This window comes from Phacochoerus africanus, chromosome 7 (genome assembly GCF_016906955.1).
Source record: "Phacochoerus africanus isolate WHEZ1 chromosome 7, ROS_Pafr_v1, whole genome shotgun sequence".
Classification (NCBI taxonomy): Eukaryota; Metazoa; Chordata; class Mammalia; order Artiodactyla; family Suidae; genus Phacochoerus; species Phacochoerus africanus.
Window position 1 is genome coordinate 75,693,570 of NC_062550.1, and position 17,165 is coordinate 75,710,734.

The 17,165-nt window shown below is 36.9% G+C and overlaps 1 protein-coding gene across 5 annotated transcripts in view; it reads left to right on the plus strand.

The window, feature by feature from the left end:
* The window catches only part of LRRK2 (leucine rich repeat kinase 2), a 149,670-nt gene that overhangs the window by 127,956 nt on the left and 4,549 nt on the right, over positions 1 to 17,165 (plus strand). For 4 of the 5 annotated variants that reach the window (XR_007135912.1, XM_047787969.1, XM_047787970.1 and 1 more), the window contains 6 exons: positions 383 to 577; positions 2,239 to 2,432; positions 3,693 to 3,765; positions 4,047 to 4,231; positions 13,317 to 13,469; positions 15,325 to 15,533. Coding sequence is in view for 4 of the 5 variants with exons in the window: in XM_047787969.1 (XP_047643925.1) it covers positions 383 to 577; positions 2,239 to 2,432; positions 3,693 to 3,765; positions 4,047 to 4,231; positions 13,317 to 13,469; positions 15,325 to 15,533 (1,009 nt within the window). In the remaining variant the exon portion in view is untranslated. Of the gene's footprint in view, positions 1 to 382; positions 578 to 2,238; positions 2,433 to 3,692; positions 3,766 to 4,046; positions 4,232 to 10,562; positions 10,630 to 13,316; positions 13,470 to 15,324; positions 15,534 to 17,165 lie in introns of those variants that run through there. The other variant, XM_047787971.1, reaches the window with a different exon arrangement.

Below are 17,165 nucleotides of genomic sequence, written 5' to 3' on the forward strand. Positions count from 1 at the left end.
CACTGAGCAAGGGCTGGGACCGAACCCGCAACCTCATGGTTCCTAGTCGGATTCGTTAACCACTGCGCCATGACGGGAACTCCTGTTTTTGTTTTTTTAGTATATGACTCTACTCAAAAACTTGAATGGCACTTTTGAGATTTTCAAGTTACAAAAGCATATACCATGCACAGTTTAAAAATAAATATTATTTTAATGGAATTTTATCTATTGTTTGTTTATTAGTCTTGTTGCTTCAGGTAGGTCACAGTTTAAATAACAGATTTAGTTTTTCTTGATAGAGCTGTAACATTTAATACTACATTGTGCACAATACAGTCTTTCAAGAGGACGTACATTAACTTAGTGTGTATTATTTTGTTATTTATTTAAACTTTCTCAGGTCTTTGACATTTTGAATTCAGCTGAGTTAATCTGTCTGATGAGACGTATGTCAGTACCTAAAAACTTTATTGTCGAATGCATGGTTGCCTCGAATCATAACAGCAAGAACGCAAGCGTTTGGCTGGGCTGTGGGCACCCTGACAAAGGACAGCTCTCATTTCTTGACTTAAATACGGAAAGATATACTTCTGAGGTAAGTCCAACTACCCTTTAAGTTAGTGATACTTTAGAAAACTTGCTCTATAATTTTTTTTTTTCTTCTTAGGGCCACACCTCTGATGTATGGAAGTTCCCAGGCTACTGGGAACTGGAGCTGCAGCTGATGCCTGCACCACGGCCACGGCAACACCTGATCTGAGCCACATCTGCTACCTATGCTGCAGCTTGCAGCAATGCCAGATCCTTAACCTAGTGAGTGGGGCTAAGAATCGAACTCGCATCCTCACAGAGACAGTGTTGGGTTCTTAACCTGCTGAACCACAACGGGAACCCCTATGAATTATTTTGAAGCATCTATTAATTAAAAAGTTACTTAGGAAGAAATTAAATATGCGCTAATGTAGGGGTATTATTAAATTAGCTTTCTTCTGTTTCATAACTGAATCACTTTGTTATATACCTAAACATTATAAATCAACTATACTTCGGCATAAAGTTAAAATTAAAAAATTACGGAGTTCCTGTCGAGGCACAGTGGTTAATGAATCTGACTAGCAACCATGAGGTTGTAGGTTCAATCCCTGGCTTGCTTAGTGGGTTAAGGATCTGGCGTTGCCGTGAGCTGTAGTGTAGATCGCAGACGTGGCTCGTATTCGCGTTGCTGTGGCTCTGGTGTAGGCCGGCGGCTACAGCTCCGATTAGACCCCTAGGAACATTCATATGCGTGGGAGCAGCCCTAGAAAAGACAAAAAAGTCAAAAAAATAAGTTAACTTAAATTAAAAAATTAGCTTTATGTTATAACACACATGTTCACAAGAAATTAAATAGTGTGTTTTATTTTAAAATCACACTGTCTGTGTTTCTTAGGTCAGAGTTTCTAGAAACAAAGCTGATACAGAGATAGTGATTTAAGGGGAAAGAAACTTTTAAGGAGGGACAGGAAGCCACATGTAGCAAGGGAAGAAGCTCAGCAAAAATGTAGTTTCTGAAGAGGGCTAACCTGAGTCATTACCCACAAGAAACTCTGGAGTGTGCAGAGCAGCACAGCTTTATCCCTTCACCAGACAAGGAGTCCAGGCTTTCATTCCCGCTTATCACTCAGTCATTGGCTGCAGTTTGCCCAAGGGTGGGGGAGGGAAACCTCCCAGCCATTTCTGAGCAAGCCCGCTCCTGTGGCTGAAGGTGGTTCTGTAGTGAAGGGTGCAGCTCTGAGCTGTTAGTAGCTAACACTCAGAGCAGCTGGGGTGGCTGTACCTGCCTGGTAGAGGAGATCTGGTCGTGGCTGCTGCAGATGCATCGATAAGTTATATTGGGGAGTATAGGGTAAATTTTTAGACTTAAAAACCTACTATTTTGATTGTTGCCTTGAAATAAATGTTGTGCGTAAACATTATCTTTAAGGTCGAACAATCCTCATGTAGTATTTTGATGGAGTCAGAAATAATATTAAGAAATAGTTTTCAATTTTTAATTTTAGTTTCAGGTGCATTCTAGTCTGGTAAATTTTTTTTGGGGGGGCCCAGTTAGCTCATTTATTGTTGAAAATTAATAAAATTGGCCTTGTTTTTAAAATTGAAAGCAAGAAAGTAAAAAACAGTTAAGTATGTGGATAACATAATATTTTCATTCCATTCAAATTCTAGTCACTTAAGTTAGAACCACATCCTTTAGAGTGTGTTTCCTTTTCTTAACAGGAAGTTACTGATAGCAGAATACTGTGCTTAGCCTTGGTGCATCTTCCTCTTGAAAAGGAAAGCTGGATTGTGTCTGGAACACAGTCTGGCGTGCTCCTCGTCATCAATACTGAAGATGGGAGAAAGAGGCACACCCTGGAAAAGATGACCGACTCTGTTACTTGCTTGTATTGCAATTCCTTTTCCAAGCCTAGGTAAGGTCGTGAATTTGACCATTGGGGGAAAATTACATACCTTTTAGATGACTTAATAGTGTGCAAAATTGTTATAGTATCAGTAAAGGTTGCACATCTTTCACATTTTCCCATCGGTTGCATATATTAAAGGCAATTGTAGGAAGACACAACGATATCGTATTTTTCTGTATACAGATGAAACTGGTGCAGTTAAAAAATAGGTCAATCATTTCTTCAGGCCCACCAACCTTGCTCCTGGTTTTACCTCAGCTGTGACTAACCACTAATCACATCAATTTAACTTAGTAGGGCCCCTTCGAAGATGAATTCTCATTCTTTCTTTGTGTATGTAGATATATTCAAATACCTATCTATCTGTCATCTCAGTAGCCTATTTTGTGCCAGTCTTAAGCATATTAGTTAACTAAATACCAAATTGGAAAAAAAAACCCTAAGTATTTGAACTCATAATTTGCTAATGGGTGAAAATGGCTTAACCATTATTAGTTGAAAGGATCTTATCTCAAAGGAATTTATCTAAATAGCAGAGTTTCAGGTGTGAGTAACACATTCTTGCTGTATATTTGGGGTGGGATGATTTCCAGGAACCCTTTAGATTATACACCATATTCTTCTTTGGTTTAATTGGTGCTGGAAAATGAATAAATATATGAAGTGCAGGTTTCTGGTGACTGAAATATAAACTCCCCTGGCAATTTTGAAGTCGAAATTATTTGGATACTGTCAAATAAAAATTTCATCAGATGAAGTCAAATAGGCAAGGAAGACTTTGTGTTTAAGATTTTGCAATAGCAGAGAGGAATTAAACTCAGCTCTGCTGAAGTGAAAAGTGGGAGCGTTTTTAAGCCCTGTAATGAGCTAGTGAAAAGTACTGGAGGATACGGGGGAGGAGGCGGGTCAGTGTGATTAGGTCATCTGTGTGTGCTAATTGTTGCTTATTAAAGTTAGGTTCCTACTCTCCCACAGTGAGTAGGAGATACGGGTACACGTCTTTCTTGGTTCCATTTCAAAGGGAGGGCTTCCAGAATCTTGAGAAAGACATTCTTGGGTTGTAAAACTTGCAAGAGTCTGGGGGAAGATCTCCATCTCCAATGGGCAGAAAAAGAAATTTCAGTTTTCTCAAGTAAATGCAAAGTCAGGGGCCAATACACAGGAAGAAAACTGTCTAAAGTTTAGTTAAACTAGTGGGAATGTTTAGCCTCTCCTGATCAATATAAACATTCTTTTTGTAACAGTTTTGGTATTTTTTTCTTTTAGCAAGCAAAAAAATTTCCTTTTAGTGGGAACTGCTGACGGCAACTTAGCAGTTTTTGAAGATAAAAGTGTTAAGGTACATGTTGAATGCCTTCTATTTCAAAATTTATTGATCTCTAGGTTATTTCCTGTACTATTTTTGCTTGGAGAAGTGAAGAGATTGATTATAAAAATAATGCATTGAATACAATCTGAATTAAATCATATTTTTATAAATCCTTTGAAAAGTATATTCAAATTTTTATATGAATACCTCTAACATTGAAGATGGGAAAGTAGTTTTTAGGAAGCTCAAATTCTACACTTTCATTCTGTAGGCCCTCAGTTTACTGAATGTGTTTTCTCTCTTTGGCAAAGTGTAAAGGAGCTGCTCCTTTGAAGATACTCAACATAGGAAATGTCAGTACTCCACTGATGTGTTTGAGTGAATCCATGAATTTAACCGAAAAAAACATTATGTGGGGAGGATGTGGTACAAAAGTTTTCTCGTTTTCTGATGACTTCACCATTCAGAAACTCATCGAGACCAGGACAAATCAGCTGTAAGTTATTCCTATCTATGGAACTAATTTATCTTTTGTTTGTTTGTTTGTTTGTTTTTTAGGGCCGTACCCATGGCATATGGAGGTGCCCAGGCTAGGGGTCCAATCAGAGCTGTAGCTGCTGGCCTACACCACAGCCACAGCAACGAAGCATCCAAGCCACATCTGTGACCTACACCACAGCTCATGGCAACGCCAGATCCTTAACCCACTGAGTGAGGCCAGGGATCGAACCCGAAACCTCATGGTTCCTAGATTCGTCTCTACTGCTCCATGGTGGGAACTCCTAATTTATCATTTTATTCATGTTCTTTATAATCATGTGAGTAATGCTTTCATAATCCCAAACAAAATTTTTTCAAAATGTATACTTTATTTTTCTGTTATAAATTTAAACATTCATTGTAGAACTTAGGAAGCAGAGGAGTATTAAAAATTCACCCAGTCTAATCAAATTTGTGATAAAAGATGAAAACCCATGGTACTTTTTAGTAGTATTTATCAATCAGAATTTTTATTATTTTCATTATCTCTATCAAATTAAGCATTTGAATTCAAAAAGCAATCAACTCATTATTTTACTGAAGCTATAGATTTTACATGTATAATGTGGATAATTTTCTTTGTTCTTTCATTTTTTTAAGGTATAGTTGATTTACAATATTATATAAGTTTCGGGTGTACAACATAGTCACAAGTCTTAAAGTTTTTATTCCATTTATAGTTATTATAAAATATGGTAGGAGAATAATATATTCCCTATGTTGTGCTTTATATCCTTGTAGCTTATTTATTTTGTGCAGAGTAGTTTGTACCTCCTAATCCCCTGACATTATTTTGGCCCCCCCTTCCCTGTTCCCACTGGTAAACACTAGGCAGTTCTCATCTGTTTCTGTTTTGTTGTTTTCACTAATTGGTTTTATTTTTTATATTCTGCATATAAGTGATACCAAGCAGTATTTGTCTTTCTTTATCTGACTTATTTCACTTAACCTAATAACCTCCAAGTCTATCCATGTTATTGCAAATGACGAAATTCCATTCTTTTTTATGGGTGCCTCTTCCTACATATATGGTAGGAATATTTATATATCACATCATCTTTATCCATTCATATGTTGATGGACACTTGGCTTCCATATTTTGGCAGTTATAAATAATACTAGTATGAATATTGGTGTGCATGTATCTTTTCAAATTAGTGTTTTCATATAAATACCCAAAAGTGGAATTGCTGGGTCATATGGTAGTTCTATTTTTAGTTTTTTAAAGAAACCTCCATACTATTTTCCATAGTATCTGTATTAATTTACATTTTCACCAACACTGTATGAGGTTTACCTTTTCTCCACATTCTCGCTGGCATTTGTTAGTTATGGTCTTTTTGATGATAGCCATCCTGACACATGTGAGGTGATGTCTCTTGTGGTTTTAATTTGTGTTTCTCTGATAATTAATGATGTCGAGCATCTTTTCATATGACTGTAGACCATCTGTATATCTTCGGAAAAATGTCTGTTCTGATCTTCTTCCCATTGTATGGCTGGGTTGTTTTTTGTTTGTTATTTTGATGTTGAGTTGTGGGAGCTATTTATAAAATTTTTTAAGTAAATTTTTGACATTATCCTCTTATCGATCATATCATTTGCAAATATTTTCTCCCATTCAGTAGGTTGTCTTTTCATTTTGTTGATGCATTCCTTTGCTGTTCAAAAGCTTTTAAGTTTAATTAGATCCCACTGTTTATTTTTGCTGTTGTTTCCTTGATTTAAGAGACAGGTCCAAAAAAAATTGCTACAATTTATTTTATTTTATTTTTGTCTTTTTGTCTTTTTAGGGCCACACCTGCAGCATATGGAGGTTCCCAGGCTAGGGGTTGAATCGGAGCTGTAGCCACCAGCCTACACCACAGCCACAGCAATGCCAGATCTGAGCTACGTCTGCAACCTACATCACAGCTCATGACAATGCCGGATCCTTAACCCACTGAGTGAGGCCAGGGATCAAACCCGCAACCCCATGGTTCCTAGTCAGCTTCGTTTCCACTGTGCCGTGATGGGAACTCCTTGCTACAGTTTATGTCAAAGAGTGTTCAGCCTATGTTTTCTTCTAGGAGTTTTTCATAATATTTGATCTAACATTTAAATCTTTAATCCATTTTGAATTTACTTTTGTGTTTGGTGTTTGAGAATGTTCTAATTTCAATATTTTCCATGTAGCTGTCCAGTTATTTTAGCACCACTTATTGAAGAGACTGTCTTTTCTCCATTGTATATTCTTGCTTTCTTTGTTGTAAATTAAATGAACTTAAGTGGGTGGGTTTATTTCTTGTCTCTGTTTGTTCCATTGATCTATGTGTCTGTTTTGTGTTTGGATTACTGTAGCTTTGTAATATAGTCTGAAGTCAGGGAATATGATTCCTCCAGTTATGTTCTTCTTTCTTAAGACTGTTTTGGCAATTCAAGTCTTTTGCGTGTCCATACAATTTTAAAGTTACTTGTTCTGTGGAAAATGCCTTTGATATTTTAATAGGCTTAGCACTGAATCTGTAGATTGCCTTGGGCAGTATGATCATTTTAACAAAATCAGTTCTTCCAGTCCATGAACACAGTATATCTTTCCATCTGTTTGTGTCATCTTCAGTTTCTTTCATCAGTGCCTTATAGTTTTTTGAGTATAAGTCTTTTACCTCCTTAGGTAGATTTATTCCTAGGTATTTTAATTTTTTTATGTGGTAGTTCCTAGGTATTTTTTTTTAAATGTCCTTAATTGCTCTTTCAATAGTTCATTGTTAGTGCAAAGAAATGCAACAATTTCTGTATATTAATTTTGTATCCTACAACTTTTTACTGAATTCATTGATGAACTCTAATAGTTTCCAGTAGCATCTTTAGGATTTTCTGTGTATAGTATGTCATCTGCAAAGAGTGACAGTTTTGCTTCTTCTTTTCCAATTTGGGTATCTTTCATTTCTATTTCTTTTCTGATAGCTGTGTCTAGGACTTCCAATATTATGTTAAATAAAAGTAATGAGAATAGGCATCCTTGTCTTCTTGATCTTAGAGGAAATGTTTTCAGATTTTGACTGTGGAGAATGATGTTGGCCAAGTGCTTGTCATATATGGCCTTTATTATGGTGAGATATGCTCCCTCTAGTCCCACTTTCTGGAGAGTTTTTATCATAAATCACAGCTGAATTTTGTCAGAAGCTTTTTCTGCATCTATTGAGATGATCACGTGAATTTTATTCTTAAGTTTGTTAATGTGGTGAATCACATTGATTGATTTGTGGATATTGAAACATCTTTGTAGCCCTGAGATAAATTCCACTTGATCATGGTGTATGATCCTTTTAATGTCTTGTTGGCTTTGATTTGTTCATGTTTTATTTTTTGATTTTTGAATTTTTGAATCTATGTTTATTGGTGATATTGGCCTGTAATTTTCATTTTTGTGTATTTTCTTTGTTTGGTTTTAGTATCAGGGTGAAGCTGGCCTCATAGTGTGAATTCAGAAACATTCCTTCCTCTGTAATATTTTGGAATATTTTGAAAGGGGTAAATGTTAATTCTTCTCTAAATGTTTAGTAGAATTCATCTGTGAAGCTGTCTGGTCCTGGACTTTTGTTTGTTGGAATTTTTTTTTTTTTTTATTGTTGGTGGTTCAGTTTAATTAGTGGTAATTGATCTGTTCATATTTTATATTTCTTCCTGGCTCAATATTGTTAGATTGTATATGTCTAGGAATTTGTTCATTTCTGCCAGGTCATCCATTTTTGGCATACAGTTGTTCATAGTAATGTCTTATGATCCTTTGTATTCTGTGGTGTTGATTGTAACTTCTCCCTTTTCTTTTCTTATTTTATTGATTTGGGCCCTATAATTTTTTTTTATTGATGAGTCTGCCAAAAGGTTTATCAGTTCTGTTTATTTTTTCAAAGAACCAGATCTTAGTTTCATTGATCTTTTCTGTTGATTTTTTTAGTCTTTATTTTATTTATTTCTTCTCTGATCTTTGTGATAGCTCTCTCTGTACTAAATTTGGGTTTTGTTTTGTATTTTTCTAGTTCCTTTAGGTGCAAGGTTAGCTCATTAATTTGAGATTTTTTTATGTTTCTGAATTAAGCTTGTATTGCTGTAAATTTGCTTCTTTGAACTGCTTCTTCTGTATCCCATAGATTTGGATCATTGTATTTTCATTTTCACTTGTCCCTAGGTATTTTTGATTTCTCATTTGATTTCTTCAGTAATCCATTTGTTCTTTAGTACATATTGTTTAACCTCTAGAATTTATTATAAATTTTTGTTTTGTGATCATGTAAGATTTAAGTATAGCAATCTCTATATATGATTGTTTCAAGTTCCTGATTTCCTGATTTCTAATGCATTTTAACAACCCTGCCTTTATACTCTCCTCCCCTCACAATTACTGTATTCGATGTCATATTTTACACCTAATTGTTTTGCATGTCCCTTAACTGCTTACTGTGGATATACATGATTTTACTACTTTTGTCTTTTAACCTTGCTGCTAGCTCTGTGTGTGATTGATTTCCTAGCATTGCTACATGTTTGCCCTTACCGATGAGCTTTTTCCTTTCCTGATTTTCATTTTCCTTCTTGTGATCGTGTCTTTATCACTTAGCGAAGTTCCTTTAATATTTCTTATAAGACTGGTTTGGTTGTGCTGAACTCTTTTAGCTTTTGCTTGTCTGTAAAGTTTTGATCTCTCCATCGATTCTGAATAAGAGCCTTGCTGGGTATTCTTGATTTTATTTTTTTTTCCTTTTAATCACTTTTCATCTCATTCCTTCATTTGGAATATGTTCTTCTGTCATCTCATTTTGCCTAACTTACTTTTTTATATTAATTTATCTGGTAGGTTTGTTATGTTTCTTAACCTTGAAAAAGTGGCCTTTTGGAGGAGACATCCTATGTGTTCCAGCAGTGCAGCTTCCTCTCATCACCAGAGCAATATTGGTGCCCATTTTGAGGGTTTCAAGGGTCTTTATGTTGTGGTAGACTGACTCTGTGGGGGTCTAGTAGGCTTGGTTGGCCTCTGGTTCATTCGGTTACCAGGTCTTGCCTTGTCCTGAGGCTGCTGGCCTCTGGTTTACAGTACCAGGTTATGAAGCATCTGAATGGAACTTTGGGGGGCTCTAGAGGTAGTGCTGCATTGCCAATGAGTAGAATCAGGATCCAGGAAACCCAGCAACTGTGGCCTGTCCACTGGGAGTAAAAGCAGATCCTGGGGCTAGTGCTAACTTACTGGCAGGCAAAGCTGGGTTCTGTGTTCTGGTTACGGTATAAGGGACCCCAGAGCAGGTGTAAGGTTGTTGGTGGGTGACCCTGTAGCCCTGAAATGGTTGGCTGCAGGGCCTGGGGTAGCGTGAAGCCAGTGTCTGTGTGAGCTCCCCCAAGGTGAGCTGCAGTTGCCTCCTGCCTCTTCAGGAGACTCCCTAAGACCAGTGAATAGGTCTGATCCAGATTCCTAGCTTGGGTTCCAGAGTATGTGATGTTTTATGTGTGCCCTTTTAAGAGTGAATTATCTATTTATCTCATCCTTCTGGGAGTTCCAAAAGTAAGCCCCAGTGGCCTTCAAAGCCAAATGCTCTGGGGTTCATCTTACTGCTGCAGGAACCCTGGGTTGGGGAGCTCAAAGTAGAGTTTGGACTTTTCTTTCCTTTCTGAGAAGCCTCTGCAGTTATTATTCTTCTCCTATTTGTGAAATGCCCACCTGAGAATATGGGATTTGACTATATCTTGACTCCAGCCACTATTACCTCTCCCAGTTTGGTTCCCCTTTTTTATCTTTAGTTGTAGAAGATCTTTTCTAGTAGGTTTTGGCCTTTTCCATCAATGGTTATTCTACAAATAGCTGTGATTTTGGTGTGCCTGTGAGAAAGGTGAGCTCAGGGTCTTTCTGCCCCACCGTCCTGCAGAAAGACCCTGAGCTCACTATTATCCCTCTGGGTAATTTTTATTAACTATTAATTGTAGGAAACAGGCCTCAGGAATCAGGTCCTCTCTGGATTTGTAAATTATGCAGACATCTCTACAGAAAAGTTTGTGATACCAATTTTAAACAAAATAAAATAAAATATAAACCTTGATCCAATTTGTTGTTTCAGTTTTTTAAGTTGTGTTTTACCCAGATCTTTGCAGTTGGTTCTTATTTACTCTATTCCTCGGTGAGAAGTAATGTAGGGTTGTGGGCAAGATGTTCAGATATTTGCTTTGCCCTGTATTTTTTATGTGAACTTGGCAAGAACTTTTCAAATCTTTATTTAGTCCTCTCTAAGCAGAAGATCATAATATACTCTCTCTCAAAGGGATACTTGGAAGAAGACCAAAGAAGAGAAAGTAATATATGTAGCTTAACATGACGTCCAACACTTGGTAAGCTCTCAATAAATTTTAGATAATTATCATGATTATTATTAGCTTTGAGTCAGAAATTCTTATCTCAGGGAATATCCATCTAATTGGTTAAGACCAAAAGTTGGGGGAGTTCCCGTCGTGGCGCAGTGGTTAACGAATCTGACTAGGAACCATGAGGTTTCGGGTTCGGTCCCAGCCCTTGCTCAGTGGGTTAACGATCCGGCGTTGCCGTGAGCTGTGGTGTAGGTTGCAGACGCGGCTCGGATCCTGCATTGCTGTGGCTCCGGCGTAGGCTGGTGGCTACAGCTCCGATTCAACCCCTAGCCTGGGAACCTCCATATGCCGCGGGAGCGGCCCAAGAAATAGCAACAACAACAACAACAACAACAAAAAAGACAAAAGACAAAAAAAAAAGTTGGAAATAATCCTTGATTCCTCTGTCCTTAACTGTCTTTTATTCACTTGACACTCTTCCTAATTGACTCAGGTACTTGTACTTCTCACTGTTTGATTGCTGCTACCATGGGCCAGGCAGTCTTCTACCATCAATGGCCATGTGAAACAACAGCACCTTTCCTCCACTTCTCAACCCCTGATTTTCCTCCATTCAAACCATTCCTGACATTGCAGACAGAGGGACTCTTCTAAAATGCCCATTAACTAATGCCACTCTCCTGCTTAAAACTATTCAGTGGCATTCTGATGTCCTTTCCACACAGTCCAAATTCCTTCAGATAGCTTTCCAGGCACTTCGTCATTTAGTCCTTGCTTATTTCTCTAGATTCTTATTTTGCAACCTCCTTGCCCTTTCTGTCTTAGCCGAAATGAATTTGTCTCAGTTCTTGAAGGCATCCTGCTCCCTTTCACCCTAGCCTTTGCATGTGGTTCTCTCTTTTCCTGGATAACCACTATGCCTCTTGCCTCTTTCAGTCCAAAGGTCACTTCCTCTGTGTGGCTATCTCTGATCCCACCTGTGGAGATTAGGTGCCTTGGATTTGTTCTTCTGTTATATCTGTTATTTCCCTGCACAATAGCTATCACGTGATTTTATAATTAAAAAATGCTTTTCTTAATGCCACTAGACCTACTGGCTCTCAAGTGGCTGCACATTAGAAACCACTAGGTAAACTCAGTTGTTATAGAAACAGAATGCTGTTCACACATTCACCAGTTTTATGTAAAACTGGCTTGGTTTTATTTTCTTAAACAGTAGCTTTGCTTTATTTCTGAAAATAAAATTTGACAATATTGCAAAAGAAAGAAAAAAAAAACTAGGTAGCTGAAAATCATCTGATGCTGGGGACCTACCTCAGACTAATTAAAGTGGATGAATTAAGCCTGGCGTGGGTCCTGGGCCTCAGTGACACACATTGAAGTATGTGTGTGTGTGTGTTGTGTAAAGTGCAGTCAGGGTTCAGATACACTGCTATATAAATTTTTATGCATGAGGATTTTCTGTTTTGTTCATAGATTTACTTCCTAGCATTTGGCAAATATTTGGATGAACTTATTCTCATTCTGTAATTTCTCTTTTTAACCAACCTGTGTAAGGCTGAAAATATTTAGGAAGAGAGGGTCCCTGATTATTTTATTTCATAGAACATGTTATGAGGTCATAGTATCAGTTAACGCCCTCAAATTCCATTTAAGATTTGGAGGGTAGCTGCTTTACTAGAGAGAGTTCCCATAAATACCAGCCCTCGAAGCTGTTCCTTTCCCAAAGGAGATTAGGACCCAGTTTCATAGACACTTGGAAATATTTGCTGCTTCTCAGAAATCGTCTCTGGTTGCAGCCAACTTTTTCCTGTTAAGCAGATATGTAAAGGGACAGTCTAGTGTCAAGTGCACAGTAATAAATACAAATTTATATCTATTAAGGTCTATAATACAGCTACACCAGTTGGGGGAAAGAGAATGGTTGGTCTATTTCAATAGGTCAGGAAGAATTCCAGAGGAGCTGCTGGCATTTAGGTTAAGCCTCAAAGGCTAACTAGGGGTTTGCCAAGCAGATGTGGGCTTGGGTAGCCAGTCCATTTGCAAAATGTGTAAAATGTCAAATGTCCTAGATTGGAAGATAGATGTTTAAAAATGTCTTGTCATTTCCCTTTATTTTCAAAGGGGGAAAATTACAATTTATGTTCTATTTATGTTTGGATGAAGATGTGGATTTTTTTTTTCCATACCTTGACTGGCTTGTGTTGATGCAAAAATATCCTTTGATATTTGAAGACTCTGCCACTAAAGTTGATTTTAACGTGTTATCTTTTATAACTCTAGATATAAATGGCTAACCTTTTAATTTCCCAGTCATTCTTGATAATAAGGATTTTATTGAAATATCATAAAGTTGCAGATATTGTGATTTTTTTTAAAGAAATCAAGATACTTTGCATATTTGGACAATATAAAATTCTATTAAGAACCAGATAAAACTGAAATTAAAATAAAAATGAGAAACAAACTTTAGTTATAATCTTTATTTTATTATCAAGGGAAAAATATTAAGTAACTAAAATGAAGTGAAATAACAACATATTCTGTTCAGAAGGGCTAGAGGATAATGTGAAATAATTGCCAAACACACTAGCCTGTTTCTTTCAAAGAGTGTTAATCCTTTACGTGCACTAAAAACTGATGCAAGTTTGTATTACATTTTGAAATAGTAGAAAGATGAATGGTGCTGATATTCTTTTGTTCCCCCCTAGGTTTTCTTATGCATCTTTCAGTGACTCCAACATCATAGCAGTGGTGGTAGACACGGCTCTTTACATTGCTAAGAAAAATAGCCCTTTTGTGGAAGTGCGTGACAAGAAGACTGAAAAACTCTGTGAACTAATAGACTGCATGCACTTTTTAAAGTAAATTAATTTTTTTCTTGAAATTTTGTTTTGTTGTGAAAAGAATACAACATGAAACCATGAAACCTACCCGCTTAACAAATTAAGTATACAATATGTTGTTGAATGTAGGTACAGTGCCATTGGTTCTTTATTTCATGCCTTTATAGGAGCTGTCTTTACACTTCAGATTCCACAGAGGGAGGAGGTTTTCTTCCTTTCTACTTATAAATAGAAAAAAAATTAAAAAAAAATCCTCAGAAACAAAATTGTTGCTGCTTTTTGGCACCATCTGTTGGTATCCAGCAAATTTCATTATTGGAATCTAAAATATGGCACAAATGAACCTATTTGCCAAACAGAAACAGATTCACAGATATGGAGATATGGAGAACAGATTTGGAGAACAGATATGGAGAACAGATTTTTGGTTGCCAAGGGGTAAGGGGGAGGAAGTGGGATGGATGGGGAGTTTGGGGTTGTTAGATGTAAACTATTACATTTAGAATGAATGAGCAACGAGGTCTTACTATATAGCACAGGGAACTATATCCAGTCTCTTGGGATTGAACATGATAGGATAGTATGAGATAAAAGAATGTGCATATGCATATACATGTGTATATGTATATATGACTGGGTCATTATGCTGTACAGCAGAAATTGACACAATGCTGTAAATCAACTGTAATAAAAAGAACGTAGTAGATATGATTTCTTCAAGAAAGAACGAAAAAGTCATGGAACAATATAAAATATGGGTGAAAAAGCCTACTGGATTGATCAGCGAGCTAAGAAGGGATGTTCAAGGCTCCAGCTGAGAGTGCAGTGCTTAGTGGAATCCAGCGTGTCTGAGACTTCACATCAGACAGATCCCTTGTGTGTTGCTGCTGCTGGGACACAAGACCATTGCCAGCCATATTTTCTAGCTTCTTCATAGCTTTGTTTTGTCTTGGTTTTACTGTATAGATTTTCTTAACCCTTGGAGAACAGTTCACTATATACCATATATTCATAAAATGAGATTTCAAACTTTACTTTCCTAGAATCTTCTAAGTTTTTCTCTAGATTGTGAGGAGACTTAGGTTCAGAAGAGCTGACAATTCTTCCTGGTAAAGGGTCCCTTACTTCCTGAAGTTCTAAAATTATTAGGATTCTCTCATTTCTGTATATCTCATTTTTGTCATGAATTATTCATTAGTTCAGGGAAAAATTTAGTGGTTTGTATTCATATCTTTTTTTTTTTTTTAATTTATGGCTACACCAACAGCATATGGAATTTCCCTGGCCAGGGATTGAATCTGAGCCCCAGCTTCAGCCTATGCCGCAGCTGCAGCAATGCTGGATCCTTAATCCACTGCACTGGGCCAGGGATTGAATCCACGCCTCCACAGCGATCCAAGCCACTGCAGTCAGATTCTTAACCTACTGCACCACAGCAGGAATGCCTCTAATCATATCTTTTACATGTGGATGACCATAATTTTATTTTCCTTTAAAATTTTTGAACTTCATGGAAAGCTTTGGAAGCTAACTTTTTCCCCCCTTCATTTTGGGCAAATTTATTTATTTTTTTCTGGATTATATAGGCTTGTTATTTATAAAATTGTATCTGTCTTATAATTTCTTGAAAAGGCAATTGTTGTGTTATATTTGATAATTTATGCTTCAAGTAGAAAACATGGATCTTTGGCATTCTATATTTAGCAAAATTAATTTTGTACAATTTTGTTGATATATAATGTATATTGTCATATGTTCATATTTTAAATGTTATATATATATGTCATGTATATGTGTCTCTAGAGAGAGAGACACATTTATTTTACCTCTTTATTTTTGAAAATATTAATGCATACTTTCTTTATGATTTTAGGGAGGAACTGGCCAAAGCAAACAAGGAATTGAAACACAAACTGTCTTATTCTGGGAGAGTGAAAACTCTCTGCCTCCAGAAGAACACTGCTCTCTGGATAGGAACTGGTGGAGGCCATATCTTACTCCTTGATCTTTCAACTCGTCGAATTATGCGTATAATTCACAACTTCTGCGATTCTGTCAGAGTCATGATGACCACACAGTTAGGCATGTTTCTTTTCCTTTAGACCTTTTTTTTCCATATTCTCTAAGACTCTCAAAATTTTATTTTAAATTTAAGTTTTCACTTTCCAATGCCATATGAAGGCTCTCAGAAGTTCAAATTTTGTGGGATAAATTTTGATAGGGCCCTTAAAAACATGGGGGTGGTCCATGTCTTTAGCCCCATGAGAGAAGCAGATTGTTATAAGTAAATGCTAAATTCGGCCCAATTTTCTCTCTTTTTCTTTTTAACTAAGGCGAAAATACATAATGTCGGGTATTTTTTAACTTTCTGATCAAAGACATTAAAGCAGATGTTTATTGTGACCATAGTTTAAGCTTCCTATCCTTGTTAAAGAATCCTGTTTGGTTTTTTAATCTATAAACAAATTTATATTCTTGCAGCAATATATGCTGAACCTCACAATGTACAGATATTGACGAATCATGTTTTACTCCAGCTTTTATGCCTTTTCTTGCTCCTACTTTTCTATTTAAATATAAAGAAATCATGATAATACAGGATATTCACATTTAATTATTTTCTTTTGACTAATTCTTTGCTTTGGGGAATAGACTTAGTATATGTACAGACTTGATCGCAAAAATGGGGTTAAGTTCCACAACACCAGAGTTATGTAACGTCAGCAAATGAGAAATAAAATGTTTGACAGGATGAAAAGAATGGTAAATTCCTTTTACAGGAATATATTAAGGAGGAACAATTGTTTCTCCTCAGCCTCACCCATTCTCCATGACTGGATGTCCAAACTGCACAGAAGGAGCTAGAATTAGGTGCTGTTAAGTGGTTGGTGCCCACCAGGACATACAGCCATGCCAGCTCTGTAGTAGGTCCTAGCAGGTTATCTCCTTAGCCTTATTCACCAAGGTTGTAGTTTTCCTCCAATTCAATTTGTGTGTGATTTAGGACCCAAATGGCTGTTCCTTACTAATGTTATGGTGGGATTTCAATGGGTTTAATAGTTTTTCTTAATAATTTAAACATATCTACAAGGTGGTCTGGCTTCACCCGCTCTCTAGCCTCTGTCATTTGCCAAATTCCTTTCTGCTCTTCCTGGTCTAGAAGAAAGTTCAGTGTCTCTTAAATTCTCTGCTTCACCCTCTCTCAAGGTTTTGGGTGTGCTGTTTCATTTTGTGCCTAGTTAATTTAGTTACTAATTAGGAACTAATCTCCTCACTAGACCATAAACTCCACTTGGGTTGGGTCTGCTCCTATTTGTTCCTCTTTATTCCCAGGGTCTAACCAAGGACCTAGTACATTTGAATCCGCATACTTCACTTTTGACAAGTGCATTATAGTATCCAAAGCACTTTTAAACACACTGCCTCTTCACCATGTAACTTTGGGTGGAGTCGAACCTATTTTTCAGAAAGGTTAAGCTCTTTTCTCAGATTCACACAAATAATAATTATAGTATTTTCTGGCTTTAAAAAATTACTGGTCATCATGGAGAGTATTTTTTTTTAAATTTTTTTGTCTTTTTTATTGTTGTTGCTATTTCTTGGGCCGCTCCCGCGGCATATGGAGGTTCTCAGGCTAGGGGTTGAATCGGAGCTGTAGCCACCGGCCTACGCCAGAGCCACAGCAATGCAGGATCCGAGCCGTGTCTGTGACCT